Genomic DNA, 15526 nt, shown 5'->3' with positions numbered 1-15526 from the left:
TCGTATTGATAATACTAATTCAATTTAGACAGCAGTAACAATCCACTTATGACGCACGTGTCAATCCTTAGATTGAGACAGAATTAACGTAAACGGGATTTGTGTCAGCTTTTCGAATTCGTTGAGTAGATTGGATAACCAGACATGGACGCGACAGACACCAAATACCAGACAACTTATACAAAGTGATGAAAACATTAACTAGCTATGAGGGGTATTTAACTGATAGAACAATACAATAATCTAAATAAGAATCGAATTAAAGTACTTAGGCATTTGTCGTGTGAAATGTTATCTTTTCCTAGAATCTTTTTCCTAGCCCGTCTTCAGGTAAACGCTAGAAGACTAAGTTTTCGTTTCTCGTTTAGCCGATCGAAGCCCTCGGTTCGTCTGCATAGTGGACATTTAGACCAAATACTAATAGGGACTGTGAACGGATGTCATGCTCTCAGACATATCCAATGGTAATATCAGTAACTGATAGAAACGAAATTTGCATTTCTAGACAGTCATTGTTTACCAGGATGTCTTTATTAGGTGTTAATTTTTTCAGTGGGTGGGAATCCGACAAAGGTGGGGATAAGACAATATTCACTTGAAAGAAAGTAAACAATGGGTGAGTGTAAGACCCGCAGTCTGACCTGGAACGTGTCATTGCCTTCCACGGTACCACTTCGAACACATCGTCCCATCAGCTCCTGAGAATCTAATCGTGTGACTTTTGTGGAACATGTCTTCTAATATGATCATCGTACTTGTATTTGTCTACTGCACCGTGTATGAAAGTGATGGTTTACCCTTGCCTCAAAACAACCAAGAACTCCAAACTACTTTATCCGGCAAACTTGGTATTGATGCTGGAGGATTTCCAGACATAGACAAGGAAGATATCACCATTCCGGCCGATTTACGTTTGAAGTATTGGTCGCTGTCGATGCAACACAAACACCGACAGAAGAGAGCAAAACTTACGTTGCCAATATTTGATAAAGTCGTTCGGGAAAATGAAGGTAATTAAGATAATTTAAACTCTGTTTTCGTCGCAAATCATAGAGATAGAAAAGTTTATAAATCTTCTGTCATTCAGTGATCTTATGGTTATCTATAATATAGATGTTCTCCTTTACCCTCCGTATGTAACCACAACTACGTGCACATTGACACACTTGTAACCGTACGACCTTAGCCAAAACATTCTACGTCCATGGCCAAAGCATGGTTTACTCCGATGCAGCCAATAGGTAGATGTGTGGCTTTCATTTATTATATGTTGAGCCAGACCAAAATGGTGATTTTAATAGAATGGTCCCCTGTCAAAAATTGTGAGGAGGGTGCTTAACTTATTATGTGCCCTCCCACAGTGCACTGGTGGTGAAGGGTATCTGCCCTCCCTCCCTCCGGGTTTCAAATTGCCTGCCAGCCCACTATCCACCCAATACCCATCTTCCACCAGGAAAGTGTTTGTGATTTCCAGTATACCAGCAGTTGATTTGTACATAAAAATGTGCACCCCTCCCCCACAATTCCATGTTTTCCCCTCCCACTGTATCAAAATCAGGACTTCCCCGCCAATTGAAAAAAAAAATTGCTCGACCACTGAAAAATTGCGTAAGGACAGCTTTTTGCAAGAACAGCTTCGTTGACTGCACCTGTTCACCAATGATTTGGAGGACATTCAACTCATGCACTGTACAATATCTTACCCACAACTCTCTCTGATTGGTATGCTTGGAGGTTACTGCATATTGGTCAGCTTAGTATTTTACCATGTGCGTTAACTTTGATGAAAACTGGCCAACTTTGTCCAAAATCAGTTCTTGCTAGTTCGACTGATATATAATGTACTTAGGAACGGTTTTAACTGGATTACTTTGTTATTTAAGTTTTGCATATATGCATACTTTGTCACACAATACGTCTGACACATCGTCACACAATCCCATAGTGGCCGGTCTAGCGGGTACAGCATACACCCAATTTTCAGTCACCGACAAAAGCGTCCAATACGTGTGAAGCGACAATTCTTACTCACCTTTGTTGCTAACCAAATTTTGATCACCTAATTACGGAGGCAAATGCCGAACTTTTAAAATAAAGTACTTGCCATTTGACCCATCTTTCTGACGTCAGACTTTCTCTAAAATGCATCTTTACAGCCTTTTTATCGGATGTCGTCCAGGCGGGTTCTATGCGTCATCAACTAACCTTTGAGATGAACAGAAAACTTAACGAAGACAGCAAAATATCGATGGCAGAACTGAAGCTGTACAAGGAACGACCAAACCACACTACTCACAAACCTCACAATAGAACACATCCCCTCAATAATGCCAGAGTCAGCATTCACCAGATCATTCGGGCTCCCGGCAACGACTCAACCACATCATTGGCCCTCGTCGATTCAAGGTATGTGTGAATTTCCGATCTGTTCAGTTGCTTCTGTTTTCAATTGTAAGTTTCTAGTGAAATTAGAAAATAATGTTATCATGTAAATAAAAAATAGTCTCCTTTCCGACGCTGGAATTTTTCGACTATGTTCTTTGGTAAGCTACTGAAATGCAGTGGTCATTTTTACTAATTATCCAGTCCACCGGCTTTGAAATATCATAAGGTGACATCGAAAACTGGAGCAAATAGACCCAGTCTCCCATAATGGAATCATATGGTTTCGTTGCCCATCTCCTTAGTTTATTTGACCAAAATCTTATTCATCTTTAATTTCAAAACAGACTGGTGGCTGTAAATGGTTCAGGTTGGAGAATCTTCGACGTGACGTTAGCTGTACAGAGATGGCTACAGAATCCAGACGACGAGTTTATGCTAGAAGTATGGATTGAAGGGGAGAGGCCAACAACCCATGCACTCAAAGTAGCCAAGAAAGTGGAGTTCGCTACAGATCAGATTGACCATCATCATCTGCCACAGCTAGTCGTCTACACTGAACACTATAAGCAAAGGTAGGTTTGTTATGATTTATTCTTCATTTAGGGAGGTTGAATATCAAATTTAAGCGAAATAATCATGGAGGAAAAATCCATGAAACAACCAAGTTTCCTATCACAACCTCGTTTCCAATCGTATATAGGATATCAGGTACTTGACTATGCTTTCACACTCACTCAAGTCATCCAAATAACCAATCCTTTCGAATGTAGACCACGTCTTGGGTATCTTGTCTGGTCACGACATCGCCTTGAACGACTGACCTCTTTACGGCATTTATTACCTCACATACATTTGCCACGTCAGTGGAAAACTGTACTCTGGCTATAATATCACGAAACCGTTAAAAGGCATAAATCTCGAAACCGTAAAAAGGTCCAATTCAAAAGACTACTACAGGCCTCGAGGGTACACGGAATATAATATATATCCGTCGTTCTGAATCCCTATAGTGATGCCCATTCTAATAAAGAGAATTGATAATCATAATTAAATCATGATACTATAAAAATCACAACTTTTGTTTTGTTCATGTAGGTTCGGACCGTCCGATTGCAAACTAGACCAAGAAGATGAAACCTGTTGTAGGAAATCAAGGTACATCAACTTCCGTAATATGCAGTGGAGCAACAGGTGGATCATTGAACCAGTTGGCTACGATGCATATGAATGTGTAGGACCATGTCGAATAAGTCAGAGGGGAGAACCAACCAATTTAGTGTCCTGCGACGTTGCCAAAAGTTCTTCACTACCCATGATGTATTTGACGAAGAAGGGCGGCGTTACAGAGATTGAAGTGGCCAACATTCCAAATATGATCGTGGACGAGTGCAGGTGTAAAGCATGAATTTATAGACATTGAAAAGAACTTATTTGTACACATTTATAAAAACCATGACTGCTGATAGATAAGCCACAATGGTGCAAAGTATTAGTGTATGGTTTCTTCCAGAAACTGTTGTAAATATTCGTATGTAAATACTCTAAATGTACAGTATCTTTAAAACCCATAATTATCTTAGAGTGGATTTATATTTAGTAGTCTAATGAGATGTTTGCTAAGATTACAAACGTGTAATCTCAGACTGTTATACTTTTTCGAAAATAGTAAGTCTTGTAACTTGAGCAATTTATAGGACCTTAGTATATCTCTGTGATCCATTCATGGACCAAGGCTTAGCTGTTGATGCTCATTTAATTATAAAATGTAAGCTAGAGGCATAGGTTACGCCTAACAAAAATATTCACCAACTTAGCGCCACGGTCAATCACATTAAGTGTAGCAAATGGAGGTAGCACTCTATCTGCATGCACGTTTCTACAAGCGCTTCACCCAAGCTAAGATAGGGCAGACTTCTATAGGATCGTCGAGGAAGACATAAAAAGTTCAATGATACGTTTTACTATAATATTAAAACTACGTGTATGAAGTACTTTTAAACTAGCCTTAGTTAAAAGTTTTTCATGCCACAACTAGAACGATTCAAGAAAACTGGATGCTCTTTCACTTTTATAATGTTCAGCCATCTTGGATGTAAATGGTGTTTTTTTCCTGCAAGTTGTTTTAGTCGCTAATCGTTCACTGTTTGACAATACGTCTGTATTATATGTAAACGAAGTAGTGGTGAATAAAGGTGTGAAACACTGATCTTATCTTATTAACGTGTATTTATTAGTCACACTCATTAACAAGTCATAATTATTTGCATGTGCTTGCTAATGACCGTCTGGTTTTGCTAAGCCCTTAAAGAGATTATTTGTCTGAGACGTGTGACTGCATGAGTACTCCCAACCCTAGTTAGTCTTGCTGCTAGACGTTCGGGCTTTCTTTCGATACTATAAGCGAACGAAGTTCGCAGTGAGGGCTTGCCCGAACACTTGGATGTTCCATCCTCGATAGCGATGTTAGGTCGTGTGTCGTATTGTATCGGAAGAACATCCGAGGTCTAGCAGATAGACTAAACCATAGTTTGCTGAACCATGGAGGTGGAATGACAAAGTTTCTATCTTGTTTCAATACAACACAAATTATTCTTAAACAGAATGTCGGCAGATGTATTTATTCTTTACCAATATCACCAAAGACGACCAAATCTGATTTTAAAGTAATGAGGGGAAAATAAAACTATTCACTTTCATACAATTTTATTCAGTACGCCTTCTTCTTGCATGTCGAGTGATTTTGTTCAAATGCCTTTTAAGGAGGACGTGTAGTACAGGAGTATGCTTCATCTTTTTCTCTAGAAAGAGATGCAACCACTCAGCAGAAGACACAGCGGACTGCAAAACATGAAAGACGGCGAATGAATGAATGAATGAATGAAGTCGAGCCCATTCACCCGAATACATTAACAATATTGAATAGTAACACTTGTATTGTGACAAACGATGATTTACACTGATATGACGATCCCTAACAAACACACGTCGTTAATAGCTTTTGATGAGATGCGCTATCATCATTACCATTTTAACAAAATAACAACTAATGACCCAATAATCTACTGTGAAGTGAGAAATATCTGTGGTGGGTAATCCGAGAACTGTCAATCTGATTAAAATACGTCTCAGAGCTTGACAGTCAAGTTCAAACATAATTTTTAATTAGATTTTCTATTTTGATACATAACTCAACTTGCTGAAAACATCCATTGTAAACGCATTAGTACCTTCTTAATGGAGTCATGAGCGTTACGTATGGGATTACAAATATACTATTATTGTTTCTAGACCAATCTTTTTTCTTAATTCCTGCCAAGCAGCCGTTTTTCACACTTATATTGTTAATAACCCTAATCCGAAGTGCGCAGTTCTTGATTGGTTACAGTAAATGACGAAAGGAAACACCCCTACCATGGCCAGCTACGCAAAATCAAGTGATGAACCTACAACGAAATCCAAAATACTACTTTAATAACGCTAGCCCTACTATAAGTAGTACGCCTGTGAGTAGGCTACAATGTCTAAAGTTGTTTGCCCATAAGGGGCGATATCAACAAAATCGTCACTGCACATACTAGCCACGGCAACAATCTGCAAATTGACAAGATGCCGTGACTGTAAACAGGGAATATAAGTATTACGGGTGAAGATAAGGGAAGATAGTGTTGATGACTATATGGCACCTCAGACCACTATTCTTTTAGTGGTCTGAGATGGCACGGATGTGGGAAGGCGGCTATCACCCGGAACAAAACAAACAACACAGAATGATGGATTTAGAAGTAAATAAAGACATCTAGCCGCTTTAATCAGATTGTTTTCCTTGATACATTGAACACAAGCAAAGTATTCCAACTCATAAGGGTGACCCTTTTTTTCTGTTTCTCATTAACCAACCGACCCAAATTTTCAGCTCGGACTTCAAAATAAAAAAAAAATATTTTTGCTTTCGCCCACTCTTAACATTTTGAGAAACAGTGCCCTCTCTGGCAAGAATAAGCAAGTGTCTGGACTGTCGACGTCATCTACAGTCATGGTGGCGGCGAGGACACTTGTTCATGAACAGAGTGTTTCTTTCATGACGTAAGTTATTCAGGGGGGGGGGGGGTGACATGCATAGAAGCTGAGAAAGGGCTTGTTACCAGGAATCCAATAGAAAGAAGGTAGAGAGGAGAAAAACGAGAGGTAGAGAAACATATGAAGAAGATGTTTTTTTAAATCTTTTTTTTTCTCTTATAATTGACCTACCGACCCAGAGTTGCCTTAAAAAGTAATGAGAAACATTTTTTTAAAAAGATGTGGTCACCCCGATATAGAAAATGACGGTTCATGGTCACCCATCGTTCAGTCACGACTATGTGATACATTGATAGGATAAAAGAACAGATTCTAGGCTACTGACGCAAAGTGCATCCATGAGTTCATTGTACCTCCCAGACATAGAACAATCATACATTCACTTATTTGTGACCAAGTCATGTAGCAAGTACTCTAAAGCTACGCTATGGTAGCTTATAGGGTTAAGGAGTACATGAATAGAAAGGTCGATCAGATCTACAAGTATATACGATCTGGACAAGAGAAATACTGTTCGGACCGGAAAAAAAGGTCTAACTCGTTAATGGCAAATTAGGCCTTAAGTGGTAGACACGCTATAATGATTTTAACTCGGTAGCACCGAGAAAGGATACTTCGTGACATGGCTCGTGAAATATTGGGGCCTTCAGTAATTACAGGTGGGGGTGGACCGGAGAATGGGGGGGGGGGTCAGGTTTTGCAAATCTGTTCCCAAGGGAGCGCCATATGAAGAGTGATATTTCACTTTGAGTCATTGCATTATTCAAGTTTGCATTATTTTGTGTGTTTGTGCATCCCATCACAGCACTGCTATCACATCACTATATTGTCACGTCCCAGCACTGCCACGATTGTATGGTAATTACGGTAATATCAGAACATAGATAAATCGCTGCTGATATCCATGAGGAGAGGGTGAAGAGTGAAGGTGGAACAGTGTGATAAGATATTGTACAGCAGGGATGTAGACCTCGGTCCAAAAAGTGTCGATAGTGCACACACCCATCGAGACTTTTGGAGTTCTGGCAGTCAACTCCGCCAATTAGATCCAAGCACAGGCTCAATTCAATGCAGTGCCTCCATACTGTGCAGTAGTGGTAAACAACCAAAACCGTACCTTTAATTATCCGTGTGGAGTCAGCGGTAGGATCAAGTCCTCACCAATTGATTCTGGGACTATATGGCCCATGCCTCTGAAAAATAGATGCACATGGGTGAGGGTCATGTTTAAGATAAGAAACATGTGGCAGGGTCACTTTTTAGAAGCGGGATTGGAGAAGGGTAACATTTTACGCAACATTTTTGCCAGCTATAGGTTGATTTTCTCCGCCCCCTGTTAAATTACTGAAGGCTCCCCAAACGGTCATGATTGTGTCTGAGCATAGGCGTTTGAGAGAGAGACAACGTCTATAGTCTGAGAGATATTGATTGCTATCGTAAAATGAAACAGACGACGTAGATTGCTGTTCAAAGTTCATGGTTCGAGGGCATTTGTAGTCTATCTAGTTCCTATACAGTATCATTATCATTTACACAGTTTAGTAAACCACGTAGGCATCCAGACTATAGGACATTTGATGGACATAGCAACTTGATAAATACGGTCAGTATGACAAGTGTTATCTTTAATTAAAATATTACATTTTCTGTGTCTCGGACTGTTTGTATATCGGTGAGGTGGTTGTCTTACGGATAGACTGTCTGCCTATCTGTCTGTCCGTCCGTCCACCTGCAATGTCTGTCTGTCTGTCTGTCTGTCTGTCTGTCTCTCTCTCTCTCTCTCTCTCTCTCTGTCTCTCTCTCTCTCTGTCTCTCTCTCTCTCTCTCCATCTGTCAATCTAACCGATCTATCTCGGGGCAGGTAAGAAATATTAATTATAGACCAGATCGATATAATTACGGGTACAAGAATACTAGTTGCTCATAAATTCTATATAATTGTAACGGGAGCGAGAACTTCAAGGGTAAACACGGGAGAAGTCTAAATGTTGCGTATTCAAATTACAGCGACATGCTCAAATCCGACTCAAACCACTAACGAATTTTATTGGTCTGAGAATCCGCCGAGTGAACATCGCCAAGGTAAGAATTTTTAGTCGATTTCTACTTCGGAAATGGAAATACGAAATTCGTGCGTTATTGGAAGAATGAACAGAGAAACCAACACGGAAAACCTTGGTAATAAATTCCACCGTTTGTGAGATGAGCAACAGCGATAACCTTTGCCGGCCCTTACTTGAGTACACACTGAGTCAGAAATATTCGGTCGGCGTGGCATGACTCCGACATGAATTACATTGTAAGCTGAGATTTTGTTTTGAATGCGTTTTGACAAGGATTCAGGCACCCTGCTTCGAAGAATCCAGTGTAGTGTATAATATGTTTAGTTGTACTTCAGTTTGACCAGTACCATACACGATAAGGGAACCTTCAGTATTTACAGGGAGAGAGGGCCGGGGGAAATTAGGCTCGGACTGTTGCATTAAAGGCATTAGCTAATTTCCCACTACTACCGCCATGCTCATGTGTGTGAAGACATTGTAATATAAATGCCCTTGTTTGGATCCTCATTGGCTGAGCTGAAGGCCACAATCCCCCCCCCCCATGCTTAGATTGGCACACTCCTAATGTCCTCAAGAGCGAGGTCAATATCTCCGCAACATTATCTGTAGTGTCTTACCCAACTTCTCCCGTCTTACACGTGTGAGACCCACTCCTCTCCTCACACCACAACTGATTATTAATTCACTATATTATATTGTTGTCAGCAGCGATTTTATATAGACTGATATCATGGGTACCTAACCCTAACCCTTATCCTAACCTAACTCTAACCTGCAATGGGATTTGGAACCGGTGGCAGTGATGGGATGACAAAACCCCGAAATAGTGCAATGTTAGGCAATCCAATGAGTCAAAGTAAAATGTGACCCTCCCACTAATCCCCAGTTTCTATGGTCCTCCCCAAGAACCGATTGACCTCGAGCTCCCTATTTCCCTCGGCCATCCCCCTTGAAAATACTGAAGGATCCCTAACTTGGGAGGCGCATACAGTACTTCGTACTTTTTTGTCAAGTCAATATTTCGCTAAATCACAATATATAAAATACTTCATGTCAAGTATGTATTTATAGGGGCGGAGGAATCGGGGTGGGTCACATTTTACAAACCTGTTTTTGGGGGAGGGTCATATTTTGCATTACAATATTTGGGGGAGGGTCACATTTTGCAATCCGTAGTTTTGTGACCAAATTGAAGATTAAATTATTGTCAATTTGTTTTATGTGTTTTGAGATGTAAAAGTGAGATGAGCACTCAACATTTATTTTTACGAGTACTTTACATGACAAAATATAAAAATAAAAATACATATATTGTATGAAAATTGTTTACTAAAACGATGCATTTTGTTGAGTGTACCATCTCACCTTATCACTCACACTGTCCGTGAATGTTGTTGTTAAAATATGGTGGTGATGGTAGCAGTGATGATGATGATGATGATGATGATGATGATGATGATGATGATGGTGATGGTGATGGTGGTGGTGGTGGTGGTGGTGGTGGTGGTGGTGATGGTGGTGGTGGTGGTGGTGATGATGATGATGATGATGATGATGATGATGATGATGATGATGATGATGATGATTTAGTTTTGAATGTCATAGAGAACACTGACAGTGATACATGTACTGACTCAAGTAGTAACAGTGAGTCAGATTAGAGTGACACTGATAATGGCAATACTGAAGGTGAAGGTGATGATGATGACAATAATATCAGGGAACTTTTACAAGTGACCACATCAGACAGAGTATGTACAACATGGAAAGCACGTTTTAGATACTAACTAAATTGTGTATGATTATAAGAGAAAGGTCACTAGTCAGTCTTTTACTGTTTGTCACTTTAACTTTATGTGCACAAATATTGTCATTTAATTTGTATGTATACTGTTACGAACCGAAAATTTAGAGAAGCCAAATAGCGCACAATTAAATACTTTCCCCACAACTTCCAGTCGGAACAACATACGGTCAAACACAGGACACTACACAGCATTACACTTAACAACTATCTTATTTAATTCCGTTGTAATGAAACAAAATATACTATAATAATAAGTCTTGAAAGTGTACATATATTACAGGGTTTACAAACTTATAAACTAAAAGGGTTCCAAATGTTCTATATATCAAAATGTTCCGTTATCAAACTTGACTGGCGACTTCACTCGCGACTTTTAGTCTTACCGGTGGTGCACACAAACTGTTACCGAGTACAGAGCCCAGGACGGCGAGTTCGTTGAGTGTTGAATTCGACTACGTGGGACAGCTTCTACTCACGGTTCCTCCGTTGTACCGAACGGTCCTCGAAGTATTTATCTCCAAACTTTGACGTCAATGTCCGCACCATTCATACCATACGTCAGGGTCCGCTTACTCTCAGCAATGTCCAACTTTACAGGAGAACGACACTTCTCCGGACAGCTACAGTGAAGACGGACCTCCCTTGACGAAACCACTGAGAAAACTTCAGGAACGAGCCGTGCACTGCCTCAACTCCCACCTATTGTAGAACAGCCGACGTGGCACTGTATTCCTCGCTATTTAAAGACTATGTTAATTAACAGTAGGTGAATACACCTGGTCATTAAAATAATGCATAACAAATAAGACAGGTGGTTTAGGAACCAACCAATAAATACTCTCTATCATCACACCTCCACCCCTAGAAAAAAAAAGAAATTTTACCAAAAGTAAAGTTTTCTTTTTTACTCAAATTACAAATACCAGGGGGTCTTTGTGAAATCATACATTCCTTCTAGGGTTAACTGTAAAGATGTGTACAATACATACAATACATGTTTAAGTTATTCTTAACTACACCCTAGACAGAGCATCGGCAATTACATTTTCTTTGCCAGCGATATGAATAATATCTAGCGAGTATGGTTGTAGTAATAAACTCCACCTAAATAATCTGTGACTCTTTGTCTTAAACTTCTCCAAAAATACAAGAGGATTATGATCAGTATACACTTTAACACTACCGACTCCATTAGTGACATATATTTCAAAGTGCTGAAGTGCTAATACTAAACTTAACGTCTCCTTCTCAATAGTAGAGTAGACTTTCTGATGCCTGTTAAGTTTCTTAGAGAAATAACCAACAGGTCTTTCTATTCCTGATTCATCATCTTGGAGCAACACTGCCCCAACTCCAATATCACTTGCATCAATAGCTAACTTGAAAGACTTGGTGAAATCTGGAGCTACTAACACTGGGTTATTCATTAAGATAGCCTTTATTCTATCAAAGGCATTCTGACATGTATCTGACCATACAAATTTAATATTTTTCTTAAGCAAGTTGGTCAGTGGCGTCACGACTGTACTATAATTGGCACAGAATTTTCTGTAGAAACCAGACATGCCAAGAAATCTGAGTAATTCTCGCTTAGTGGTTGGAATTGGAAACTCAGCAATAGCTTGTACCTTAGCCTGTCGTGGTGACACTTGACCTTGACCTATGACCTGCCCAAGATAGACTACCTTCGCTTTAGCAAACTCACTTTTCTGGAGATTAACAACAAGGTTAGCTTCTCTAAGTCTATCGAAAATTTGCGTTAAATGGTTAACATGGTCTTCCCATGTCATACTAAACACCAAAAGATCATCAAGATATACAACACAAAATGCTAGGCCAGAAATGACCTGATTCATTAACCTCTGGAAGGTAGCGGGCGCATTTTTCATGCCAAAGGGCATGACCTTAAATTGATATAAACCCTCAGGAGTGACAAAAGCAGATATCTCCTTAGCCTTATCTGTCAATGGGACTTGCCAATACCCTTTCAAGAGATCAATCTTAGTTACATACTTAGACTTTCCAATTCTATCAATACAATCTTCAATTCTAGGAATCGGGTATGAATCTGAACGACTGATCGAATTGATTTTTCTGTAATCGTCTGACTTTGGTACAAGTACAATGGGAGAACTCCAACTACTTTCGCTTGGTTCTATAAGACCATGGTCTAACATGTATTTAATCTCTTTCTGTATCTTTTCCAACTTAGAAGGATTTAACCTATATGGGTGTTGTTTAATAGGTTTAGCATTTCCAACTTCAACATCATGTACAGTTAAAGGAGTACAACCTGGTTCATCAGCGAAAAGCTGTGCATTATCTTCGATAAGATTAATAATATCTGTACTTTCATCCTCAGGCAAATGTTTTAATTTTGCTTTCAAATTTGCCATAATTTCAGAATTAGACAGCTTTGCAGACTGAGGTTCCATTTCAGATACCTTCATATCCACACTGTCTACTTCATCATTATGACTCTTATAAACTTCGACTTCTAGTGGTACTACATTAGCTATACCTACTGTCTTACTTGGCGTACTATCTCTATCATAATACTTCTTAAGCATGTTAACGTGACAAACTCTACGTAGTTTACGTCTATCTGGAGTGCTAACTACAAAATTTACCTCACTCAATTTCTTCTCAATTCTATAAGGTCCGCTAAACTTTGCTGATAATGGTTCACCTTGTATAGGTAGCAAAACGAGCACTTTGTCTCCTGGTTTAAAACTACGAACTGCTGCATTCTGATCATAACGCTCCTTCATAGTTTGCTGTGACAATTTTAGGTGATCGCTTGCTATGCTACATGCTCCAGACAACCTCTCTTTAAAGGTACACACATAATCAAGAAGGTTTATGTCGTCCTTCTCATCTAGGAATTTTTCTTTGACTAACTTGAGGGGTCCTCTAACTTCATGACCATATACTAATTCAAATGGACTGAAACCAGTAGATTCATTCTTAGCATCCCTAGTGGCAAACAGTACGAAGGGGATACCCTTATCCCAATCATGGGGGTTTTCTAAGCAGTAAGCTCTTAACATGGTTTTGAGTGTTTGGTGGTACCTCTCTAAAGCTCCCTGGGATTGGGGATGATACGCTGACGACTTAATTTGCTTAATACCTAGCTGGTACATTACTTCCTGGAACAAACCTGACATAAAGTTAGAACCTTGATCTGACTGGACTTCCTTGGGTAAACCATATCTGGTAAAGAACTGGGTTAAAGTCTCAATCACAACATTTGCAGAAATCTTTTTTCAACGGACATGCTTCAGGATACCTAGTTGACATATCTAACATGGTCAGTAAGTACTTGTTACCCGATCGAGTGGTAGGTAAGGGACCAACGCAATCTATCAGAACTTTACAAAATGGCTCATCAAAAGCTGGTATGGGGATAAGAGGAGCTGGTTTGATTGATGGTTGTGGCTTCCCTATTACCTGACACGTGTGACACGTCTTACAATATTCTATCACATCCCTATGCAACTTTGGCCAATAGAAGTGTTCCATAATTCGAGCCTTAGTTTTCCTAATCCCTACATGTCCTGCCATAGGAATCTCGTGGGCTAATCTCAGTATCTCAGATCGATAACACTCGGGTACCACTACTTGGCTTTTTACAGACCAATCTTCATTAGCGGGACTATAGGGGGATCTCCACTTTCTCATCAAAACTCCAGATTTGATATAGTAACACTCTGGGACCTCACTAGCTTCTGATTCTGACAGTGCTGCATTAAAGGGGTCACTTAGTGTAGGATCATTCTCTTGTTCGTCAACAAGGGAACACTTGTTAAATACTGTCTTTGTGGGATCACTATCAGTTATTCTATCATTATCTAAGTCTTTAAAAAAAGTTTCAGCTAACCAGACTCCTGTATTAGAAACCTCTTTAGACTCTGCTTCGAGTTGTTTATCCTTCTGCGACTTTGACCTTGTTACTACACAGGAAGGAAATATACCCGGAAATTCATCCTTTAAATTCTCAGTCTCTACTTTGACTTTGGGTTCATTAGTAACTATGGGAGAGACGCAAACTTTATCCCCTGCCAAGTCATTTCCAAGGAGGAAACTGACGCCTTCTATGGGTAGGGTAGGAACCACCCCTACAGTTACATTATCTGTAACTAACTCTGACCTTAGGTTGACCTCAAATAATGGAACTGGGATATAATTACCATCAATGCCCTGTATTAAAACTGTGGCGTTGGTTTTACTATACGAATTAGGAGGTAGCACATCACTTAACATCAGTGATTGGGCTGCTCCAGTATCCCTAAGAATAACTACTGACTTGACCTCAGAGTCTTCATGACCCGTCAGTGACCTAACCTCACCCTTAGAGATGAACTTCTTGTAACTATTTGACACGGGTTTTACCCTATCAACATTATTGACATTTCCGATACTAGTGTCTAGTCTAAGACTGGACTCTCTTCTACCAACATGGCTATTAAGAGACACATTACTTCTACTCTTAGTATGAACTAGGGCTACCGGTTTACTGGATATCTTCTGATTTTCACCTTTCTTCAACTTGAAACACTCTGCCTTAATATTCCCTATTTTACTGCAGTAGTAACACACTGGGCCCTTTCTAAAGTCATTACTCCTATCTACCCTCTCAACGTTTCTACCTGAGTTAGACGGTGTAGACTGACCCTTACTTTCACTGTTACTTGAATCACTCCTTCCCTCTGATCTCTGACTACTCCAATACCTCTTACTATTCCACCTAGTATTATAATTATGGGACGTACCAGTACTTTTCTTGTGAGTAAGCTCGTAGTCATCGGCTATCATCGCTGCTCCTCGCAGATCCTCAACTTTCTGTTCATTGATGTGCGTCTTAATATCTAATGGAACACTATTCTTAAATTCCTCCATTAACATTACCTCCCTAAGATGTTTATAATCCTTTTCTACTTGGAGAGCGCGATACCACCTATCAAACATCATTTCTTTCTCTCTTGCTAACTCAATAAACGTTTGCCCTGACTGTCTTTTTAGATTTCTAAATCTCTGTCTATACGCTTCTGGTACTAATTCATAAGCTGATAATATAGCCTCTTTAACTAGTTTATAATCGTCGGACTGTTCATCCGACAAGGACGAGAACACCTCTTGCGCTTTTCCTATCAAGACACTCTGTAATAGTATGGTCCAGTACCTATCTGGCCAG

The 15526-nt window shown here is 39.8% G+C and overlaps 1 protein-coding gene across 1 annotated transcript; it reads left to right on the top strand.

The window, feature by feature from the left end:
- The first annotated feature begins 730 nt into the window (after positions 1 to 730).
- On the top strand, positions 731 to 3790 carry LOC144453711 (left-right determination factor 2-like). The gene is made up of 4 exons (XM_078145046.1): positions 731 to 1010; positions 2157 to 2406; positions 2730 to 2957; positions 3481 to 3790. Exons 1-4 carry the CDS (start codon positions 731 to 733, stop codon positions 3788 to 3790), a joined length of 1068 nt encoding a protein of 355 aa, XP_078001172.1.
- Positions 3791 to 15526: the final 11736 nt, after the last annotated feature.

Source organism: Glandiceps talaboti, chromosome 2, assembly GCF_964340395.1.
Source record: "Glandiceps talaboti chromosome 2, keGlaTala1.1, whole genome shotgun sequence".
NCBI classification, from domain to species: Eukaryota; Metazoa; Hemichordata; class Enteropneusta; family Spengelidae; genus Glandiceps; species Glandiceps talaboti.
This window is presented reverse-complemented; position numbering and strand designations above follow the sequence as displayed.

Bases quoted from the DNA above. Each gene is read 5' to 3' on its own strand.
- LOC144453711 (XM_078145046.1), top strand. From the start codon at position 731: ATGTCTTCTAATATGATCATCGTACTTGTATTTGTCTACTGCACCGTG. The intron at 2,407-2,729 runs GTATGTGTGAAT...ATTTCAAAACAG, and splicing joins TTGGCCCTCGTCGATTCAAG to ACTGGTGGCTGTAAATGGTT. The intron at 2,958-3,480 runs GTAGGTTTGTTA...TTGTTCATGTAG, and splicing joins ACTGAACACTATAAGCAAAG to GTTCGGACCGTCCGATTGCA.